Here is a 9,622-nt window from a genome sequence, read left to right on the forward strand (position 1 = left end):
CTGTTGTCCTGAGGTGTAGATCTTGTTCTTTCCTGGGCATAATTTTTAAGACTAAAGACCCAACCGGTGAATCAGTTGCCCATGTATCTGGTTAGACTTGCTCTGAGATCACTTCCTAGAATAATGGAAAGTCATGTCATAAGATGAGTGGATACGATAGTTTAGGGGCTATCGTCACCATGGTCCTCACTGTCTGGACCCTGTGGGTGAATGGAAGGAGGGTCCTTTCGTATTCCTCAGATGTACTATGAGTATACAGTACCTTTACTTTTGGCAACCAAAGTACCGGTTCTGCTGGGATCAGGGAACCTGAAACCAAAGTAAGTTCACTACCGGTGTCCACCAAGGCCAGGACCACATTCTGGTTTACAAGGACTTTTATCCAAAATATCCTGTTGCCTTTCTGGGGCACAATCATGCTGCAGTAGCTGGGGTATACTGTCTCTGTATACTGGGCTAAAGAGCAGTCCATAGACTCCTACAGTGTCGGGCACTCCATCCGAACGTGTCCAGGTTACCCACATTCAAAACATGTTAGCTTAGCCAGCCTTGGGTTCACCTCCTTTTTCTCAGTTGGGCCTGGGCGGTTCCTGGCCAACCACGGTTTTTATCTTGGCATGGGTTTTGGCACAAAGCCAGGAGGAATGGCCAGTTGCTGCAATGCCCTAAATCTCTCCACCACTGTGGAAGTTCTTAGGGGGTCTGCCTGCATCACCTACTTTTGCAGACCCCGGACCAAAGTCCGGATGCAGTGGTCAATCGCCAACAGCTCCACCGTCTGTTGGGGCAAGTTCTCCTCTGACTTCTATGTCATCATCAACTGACTTTTTCCAAAGCTTAGGTTCCTTGTTTGCTGTTGCTGGCATTGTTGCAGCAATGTTCATACCACAAATGCTGTTGCATCTGTATCAGTTGCTGCTGTAACTGTTGCTGCTGACTTTGCTGATGCTGCTGCAAGCTTTGCTTGTAAAAGGTTTGTTTCACAAAGAACGACTCTTCACTCAGGTTACTTTGTCAGGTGGCTTCTTTATTTCTCACAAATGTTGTCACATCGCATTTCCTCAGCAAACACAGCTTCCCTGACCACTAGCTAAGACTAAACTGGCCCTCTCTGTCATCTGGCCTCTAACTGGCATTGAAAGCCCTGCCCACTGGTTCCCACAAACTTTTATACCTTCACACAACTCATTAGCCACACCCACGTAGCGCACCTGTGTGTATTACCTTTGCTGTAGCAAGGAGCAGGATTCTTAAGCCTTCCTGCCCCTTTGTCTGTAATGTTTATGTATGAAAATAAAAAACAACTTATTACTCCATTGGCGCATTGTGCCTCAGTGATGTACCTAGTGACTAACGAGCTGGAGGTGTACAGACAATAGGTATACTTTGAAGTCTTGCTCTTGCAAGGCACGCATCTTTTCTATAACTAGGTGATTCATCTCGCCCTACGGGCGCTCTTCACACCGTCGTAAGGGTCTACGCCCCCTTAACCCTTGCACGCCCTTGTGGCGTGCAATAGTTTATTATATGGAGTATTACCTCCAATCATAATTGTGTGAGTGGTTAAATATTGCACTGACAAAGGGCATGCGATGGTGATGCGGATGGGGGAGGTGATATAGGGGAGACGCAGGTGGGGGAGGGGCTGGTGCGGTGGTGTGTGGGTGGATTCTGGATCCGCCCTGCCGGTGGGGGAGGAGCGGTTGTGGGGATGACGCTGGTGGGAGAAGGGATGGTGCGGGGTGCTGCGGGTGGGGGAGGGGTTTTGGAGCCACCACAGGTGGTGGAGCGGTGTGTGTGGGGGTGTTGCGGATGGGGCCCAGAGGTACTGCGAGTGGGGGAGGTGCGGGTAATGCTTCTCCTGCTTCTCCTCCTGGAAGCAGCTAGGCTGCTGTCCTCCCTTTGGCACTGACTCTCCCGGAGTCTCATACAGCAGCCAAGCAGCCAGTCACTATTGTTAGCGCCGGTGTCCCAACGCGCCGCATTACAGGGAAGAAGATGCACTCAATAAACTACAGCTCCCAGCAGCCCTAAGGGACGGAATGCTCTGGCGCTAAGGGCTGCTGTAGTTTATTTAGTGCCTCAACTTCCCTGTAATGCGGCATGTTGGGACACCGGCGCTAACAATAGTGACTGGCTGGCAGAACTGACTGACTGGCTGAATCAATGTAAAACATGAGAGTGCTGTGGAGTGTCAGTGACACTGCACTGCACAGCACTGTCACCTTTTACATTGATTCAGCGTCCTGACATTACCCTCCGCGATATCACCCACTCTATCCGTTACATTAGCCATCTCTGGGCTTCCAGGCCTTCAGCCCAGGTGCTGTGTTGCAGAGTCAGGGCCTCTGGGCGCGGCTGTGGCAGGAAGGCACTTCTGTGACATCACACGCACAGAAGGTTTCGGGGCTTAGAGAGTATGCGGCACAGGGAGGGCTATGAAAGCCTTCCGCTGCGCCGCTTTCATACATATCTATGCCGGTGGCTGCAGCAGCTTTTGTTCCACCTGCGCCGCGGCTAGGGACTGGGGATTGTTGATGGCGGAGGGGGCAGGCGGACTGGCAGCAGGACATGGGACGCTGCAGTAAAAGGATTCCCCCCCCCCCCCCTTCCTATCTACAGTGCAGAGACTTGCTGCAGATGCAGTGGCATACCCTCCAGCTGGACCTTTTTGGCAGGTGCAGGACCTTGTTTTATGGTCTATACCGATTTTTGGCTTTCCAAACTTCCATTGAACGTATAGGAAAAGGGCGTGGTCACGGCACTTTACCCGTGGCCACGCCCCCTTTTCGAATTTGTAGCAATTTTTATGTGTAAATTGTTGGAGGGTGTGTTGCTGCAGTGGGCCTATTTTGGGGTGTGGACCTGGAGCTGCAGCTCCATCAGCCCCATTGATAATCCTGCTCTGGGAACACACAGCAGCCAAAGGGCAGACCCTCCCATTGGATGTAACCTGTGTGGGAGGGCGTTTCTCGCCCAATCAGCTGTGGACTGGGTGGGATAGACCTGCTGCTAACCCAATGAGAGCCCCTAGCCACGCCCAGCGTTATACACATAGGCACAGAGCCACAGATCTGGGCTATTATATAGGAGATGTTGTATAATGTTTATCTCTTGTCTATCAGGCGAGCGGAGTTGTGAGGAAGTGGATACCAGCGGTGGACAGACAGTGATACACGATGAGCGTGAGCGTGTGATCTACAGCTATTCCTTCTTCCACTTTGTGTTTGTGCTGGCCTCTCTCTATGTGATGATGACGCTTACCAACTGGTTCAGGTGCGCATTCCGCACATTCTCAGGTGCTTAGTCCTCCAGCTGAGCTGCACAAGAGGCCTGCTAAGAAATAACTCACTCTGATTTACAGTGTGCTTAGGTAGAAGCCAGGAGAGCCCTTATACTTTCATTCATCGGGCCTATTGACATTACCTTGTTATATGCTGATTGAGCAAGTGCAGCAACTTATCTTATAATAAGTCTCTTAATGCCATGTATTGCTTTGTTGGTGAAGGCTTGGCAGCCATCCAGGAATGTCAGGGGTGGAATAGCAGGAGCCATTAAAGCCAGGCTTACAATTCTCATCCTCCAATAATCTGGCTGGCAGGAGTTGTAGTTTAACCATTTTGATTATACTATTTGTTTAAGTCATCACTATCTTGGCACAAAGTGTTCTTTCCTAAATATTTCATTTGCCAAAAATAATATAGATTGGGATCGTGCATGAGGTGTGTGATAATTATGGCATATGTAAAAACCACAAAACACTTGAATCAAGTCTGTTCCTGATCTGCACAGACAGGATGAGTGCTGCACAATAGTATAAATAAATCTTGTGACAGCTACATGACACAATGCTAAACGTAAGTAAGATGAGGATAAGGCCATGAGGCTCAAATCAGCAGCTAGCCTATAGTACAAACAACTGAGGTGTCTGTTTTATGGGTAGAATCAGTATTCGGGAGAATGTAGCCTAACATTGCACATGAAAGTTTGTTCTTTTAATGTGGGTGCAATACAAGGGACCTATAGTGCTAATATTCCTGAAGATACAGTACTCTCCAGATCACCCAAAGTCAGGCAGCTCATCCTATCAGGAGATGCAGACAGACAGCAGGCCTCATCCCCTTGCTGTGCTAATCATTGTGCTTCTTTTAAAACTGGGGGCCATTGGCACAAAACTAGGCATGTGATAATCACAACTTTCAACCTCAGCTCAACACGGTTCCGGTATGAATGGTCGACCATGTTAAGGTCGACATTCATTAGGTCAACCGCTATTGGTCGACATATGCAAAGGTTGACATGGATTTTTTAACTGTTTTTGGTGTCATTTTTTCCGTAACATGACCAGGATCCCCAATTAGTGTACCGCGTCCCCTTGCATGGCTCGCATCACTTGCCATGCTGCGGGCAAGGTACCTCGCTCGCTCCCGCTGTGCTCGGCACAGGTTACCGTTCCCAATCGTAGTCCACGTGGATGATAAAGTATGAAAAACGTATAAATCTATTTATTGTTAAAAAGCCATGTCGACCTTTTCATGTGTCGACCTGTCCTGTGTCGCCCATTTTCATGTTCGACCATACGTCCATGGCGTCCATGTCGACCAATAGTGGTCGACCTAATGACTGTCGACCTTAACATGGTCAACCATTCAAACGGATACCGTTCAACACATGATTGTTGTTTTTTAGTAGAGTTTGAAATTTTACAAGACAAATGCAATTTTATAAAAAGAATACATGAATAGATAATACAGTAGTGTCAGTATTAAAATGTCGACCTTTTGAACTACTAACATTATTACTGTACGGTATATAGGGAAGCACCAGTTCTCTGTAAACAGTATACATATTGTGGTCAATTCTGTATTACACTCAAGATTTCAAAACATAAGTCTAGGGACACAATGGGACTGCCCTGCTCCTTTGTATCATTCTTCCTTTTAGTGACTCGGCCTGATGAATTAAGCCTGGAGAAGTGATAAAATGGAAGGTGATAAAGCACCAACCAGTCATCTCCTACTTGAAAGTTTGTGAACCCTTCAGAATTTTCTAGCTTTCTTCTGAAATTTGGTAATACTTTTGCAACTCACAGATATGTGATATCGTATAATTATTCTCAATATAAAATGAGCACGTTTAATTTTATTGTCCCATTTGTTAGAGATGAGCGGATTCGGTTTTACTCGGTTTTACTCGGTTGATTTGGTTCTCTTTATCTACTTTTAGGACTAGTGTGAAAATCTGAGGTAGTTTTAGGCCAAATTTTAGCAGACATAGAAATTTCTAAAGGTTTCACAAACTTTCAAGCATCACTATAAGGCTGTGTACTCACGGTACAATATTTCTTTCAATTTTGACAATATAGTCAAAATCATAAGAAAATATAGTGCATATCGCACCATGTGTATAGTCCTTGCGATGCCGATACGCGGTCCCGTGGGTTAGGCGTCACAAGGAAAAATAGACAGCCCAACATTGACTATATCGGCCCCGTCGAATAGTCAGTGTCGGGCTGCACAGCGTATCGCGCCGTGTGTACACAGCCTATCATTTTTCAAACCATGCCTGTATCTTGACAGTTAGGAGCTGATTGGCTGGTGCATTATCAGCTTCCACTTTATCACTTCTCCAGGCTTAATACATCTGCCCCTCTGAGTCTGTTTGCTTGCCTATACATTGGGTACAGGATTACAGATTACTGAATTGAGGGGCAGATTTATTAAGCCTGGTGAAGTGATAAAGTGGAAGGTGAAAACACCCAGCCAGTCATCTCCTAACTGTCATTTTTCAAACCCAGCCTGTAACATAGACATTAGGAGCTGATTGGCTGGAGCTTTATCACCTTCCACTTTATCACTTCACCAGGCTTAATAAATCTGCGCTGATTCACTTCCGCGACTTCTCACTGTAAGTTCCTGCATGTGGCCAAACCATGAGCAACACATATCTATATTGGGTGCAGGATGTGTGGTACGGGCCCCCCTAGACCCAGGGGCCCGTGTGCATCACAGACGCTACACTTCTATATTTTACTTACCTTTCTGGCAAAAGCGCCACACAAAAATCACTCATATAATTGTGTGGCTGTCATTTTCCTTAGGAACGGCACAGGCACAGTAAAGAAATCAAAGAGTATGTGGCGCGGGCACCATGTTCCCAGAGACATACAGATATACAGTAAACTCTGGCACAGTGCCAGAGATAACTTGGTAACTGTGCCATTGAGGAGGATGTTGCTGCATGGAGACAGCACATGCCTGCCACCTCTCTTAAATTGCCCCCGTGCCCCAGCCCTGTTATTTGTCCCACTCAGTCACTATACATTTCAGTGTAAAAATGAAGCTGCCTAGTATTGGCAGGCAAACATGCAAAAGTAACCAGCATAAATGTATTTGCACCTATTGCATTGCAACACAACTTGTCCTGGTGCAAAGTTGCTCTTTTTTTAATCTTTGCTTCCAGGTCAGAATTCGCCACAATGTATATACATTGCCAGGCACGGTGTCCTGTAAAGGTCTTGGCAGCTTGTAGTCACATATGATGTCCTACCCACCACCTTATAGAAACAGAAACTCATGGAACTGGCCACATCCCTATATCTTTATTTATCTGGAGGGTGGAAAGATTTCTTCCACTTGTGTCCGGTTACTCCAACTAGTAACAGAAAATCTATAGTGACCAACCCCATTGTAACCAAAGGGTGTAAAACAATTTATTTACAAGTGTTACACAGACTTGTTCATAGGATCACACACAATGCTGATGGCTGGCTGTGTGGCTACGTCACTGCACTGTTACAAAACACATGAGTAATGTTTAAGTATCACTGTGACTAATGTTTAAACATCATTGTGTTCTCATGCAATGTTCCACCTTTTATAGCTATGAAAATGCATCCCTGGAGACCATCTTCACCCATGGCAGCTGGCCCACATTTTGGATCAAGGTGGCATCCTGTTGGACTTGTGTTCTCCTCTATTTGTGGATACTTTTAGCACCAACATGCTTTTCTGGAAATGACCAAACACACAGGACCAACCCATCACAACATATACTGAGGCGCAGGCAATTTCGCAGGGTCACAGTTTCTAAATAAAATGTCCCATTGTCCTTATCTGTTGCAAAGACAGAGTGATAGGACTTGCTGTGGGCTTATGATCCATGCATTTACAAGAACTAAGGGGATTAACACAGAGGTAGATACCTCCTGTGTGAATAAAATTTTTACCCAATTAAAAAAATTAAATCAGAGCACGGATAAAGGAAACAGCCTGTCTACGGCTCATGGTAGGGGGCTTCGAAAACACAAACCTGGAGCGGATGGATAATTTCTTAGAAATCATTTGGTGACTCACTGTTGGGAGTTCTGTCTTCTATGAATTGTTCTACTTCCTATTGTATATGACATTTTTATGTTCCCCCATATATGGTAAGCCTAAGGAATAATAATGCAAAACATATTACTATATTAGCTACAGATTTTTACTAGTCACAGTGATTGCATGTAAGTGCTTGGAATTGTCCCCATACCTAGTACTAATTGTAAAGCTTCACTCTCTATCGGGGCGAAGGTCTAATGAGTCTTCATAACTTTTTCCCCATGGTTTCAAAGAAGGACATCTGGTGCCATGTTCATATTTTACGAACCCATGAAGGACAGTAATGACCCACCGCACTCTCTTTAAACCTATCACCAGCTAGTGGTTATTAGATAGTATTACAGACTATGGGAAGGATATGTAACCATACGGTGCTGGTAGGACCACTCTACAAGCAGTGCAATGTGGGTCCCCTCAAAGCTCAATAGGTTAAGCATTACTGTGGAAAATCTCTAATGAACTGACATTCCTGCACTGACCCTTGCAAAAGGCACTGAATGCTGTAGAAGTGAATGACACTTGCTTACAAAGGTTGTTTTTGTAAGACTACCCTATGTGCTTGTTGTAAGTCTGATTTCTGTGAATGGCTGCGAGCTATTAACTATTCTAGTGTTTCCAAAGCTTTAGTCTTTTTTTTTCATGGTCAAAATGCCAAACAAGTTTTACAGAGAACGTATCCTGAGACCAAACCATGTCAAGCTGACGCCTAAAGGCAATACAATAGGACTTGCGTACAAGCTGTGCAGTCTGCATACCTCTGCTCTCATCTATACATAATGGGATTACTGCGTCAAAGCTACCTGAAGTGTCCCATACGCTCAAACTCAGGGAGGGATTTATCTTGACTTGCAAGGTCAGGCTGGATCTGCTCAGAGATAACGTTAAAGCAGTTTTGCTTTGTATAGTGAAGGGATCAATGCCCATTATTTATAGAACGTGTGTCCTAAGTGAGTTTCTTCAAAATGATCAGAAATTTGGGTGTGCTGGACTAAAATGAACTGAAAATCCCTGTTCTATTCACTGACGTCTCTGCTATAATATTGCCTAAGAAAGCCCACAAATGAGGGATGTAATCCTTATATCCGGAATTGAGGCCTAATGGTATATATTGATTTGTATTTTCCACCCACTTTTCCTTAAATAATGACTGTCGTGATCTTCCCATATGGTGGTCAGAGGTGATTGCTCAACTTCTGTGCTCTGAGAAGCTGTCACCAATTCTGACATAGAGATAAGACCTAGAACCTAGAACAAGACACTAATAACTGCACACTTGTAAAAGAATGGGGGGTTTTTAGCGGGGGTTAAGGAATTTGTATGTATAGCAGTATTAATGTGAGAAGTTATTTTAAAATGAGATAAATGTATATATTATTCTCGTATGTTCTTATATAAATTTCCTTAAAATGTATAATAAATAATCTAATGTTTTAACAATAAGGCTTACATAGATTACTTTCACTTAAAAACACACAATTACCTATTAATTATGTTTGGGTTACATGGGGGACCATAGAGCTATTCATAAATAAAAATTAATTAGTTTTAATAGCAGTCCAGAAATTCATGTTACTAAGTTTTAAACTCTAGTTTCAATTATGAACCGTTTCTATCTACTTTTGCTTGGTAAGTAGGTGAGCCCTCTAGAGGTAATTCACATGGGCCAGACTTTGATGTTACCTTATTGTAGTGCACAAGTCTGTAGTGGAACTACTTCTCTCTCCTGTAGGAGTTGGGTATATATTGACACTATGGTGGGCGCTGGTACTCCTGGTCATAGTAAGCTTGTGCTTGTAGAACTGTGCTGGAGACTGTAGTCCACGCTTAGCGATTTTTGAATAAGCATTTCATGGAGTTTATGAAAGCGGTCTGCAATTTGTTTATCAACAATGAAAGTGTCGACAAACAGTATGTGAAGGCCGGCACCGGGATGTTTTTACGTGCGCCATCAGTGCAATATTGAAATTTACCAACCAGGTTGGTTTTGCCTTAAAACTAATTTCTCTTACATCCTAGAGGATGCTGGGGACTCCGTAAGGACCATGGGGTATAGACGGGGTCCGCAGGAGACATGGGCACTCTAAAGACTTTAGAATGGGTATGCACTGGCTTCTCCCTCTATGCCCCTCCTCCATACCTCAGTTAGATCCTGTGCCCAGAGGAGACTGGGTAGTGCAGGGGAGCTCTGCTGAGTTTCTCTGAAAAAGACTTTTTGTTAGGTTTTTTATTTTCAGGAGCACTGC

The 9,622-nt window shown here is 44.7% G+C and overlaps 1 protein-coding gene across 1 annotated transcript in view; it reads left to right on the forward strand.

Moving 5' to 3' along the window:
• SERINC4 (serine incorporator 4) overlaps positions 1-8,738 on the forward strand; it is a 109,790-nt gene extending 101,052 nt beyond the window's left edge. The window contains exons 11-12 of the mRNA XM_063929958.1: positions 3,126-3,276; positions 6,883-8,738. Coding sequence (XP_063786028.1) covers positions 3,126-3,276; positions 6,883-7,096 — 365 coding nt within the window. The 3' untranslated portion in view covers positions 7,097-8,738. The remainder of the gene's footprint in view (positions 1-3,125; positions 3,277-6,882) is intronic.
• Positions 8,739-9,622: the final 884 nt, after the last annotated feature.

Source organism: Pseudophryne corroboree, chromosome 6, assembly GCF_028390025.1.
Source record: "Pseudophryne corroboree isolate aPseCor3 chromosome 6, aPseCor3.hap2, whole genome shotgun sequence".
NCBI classification, from domain to species: Eukaryota; Metazoa; Chordata; class Amphibia; order Anura; family Myobatrachidae; genus Pseudophryne; species Pseudophryne corroboree.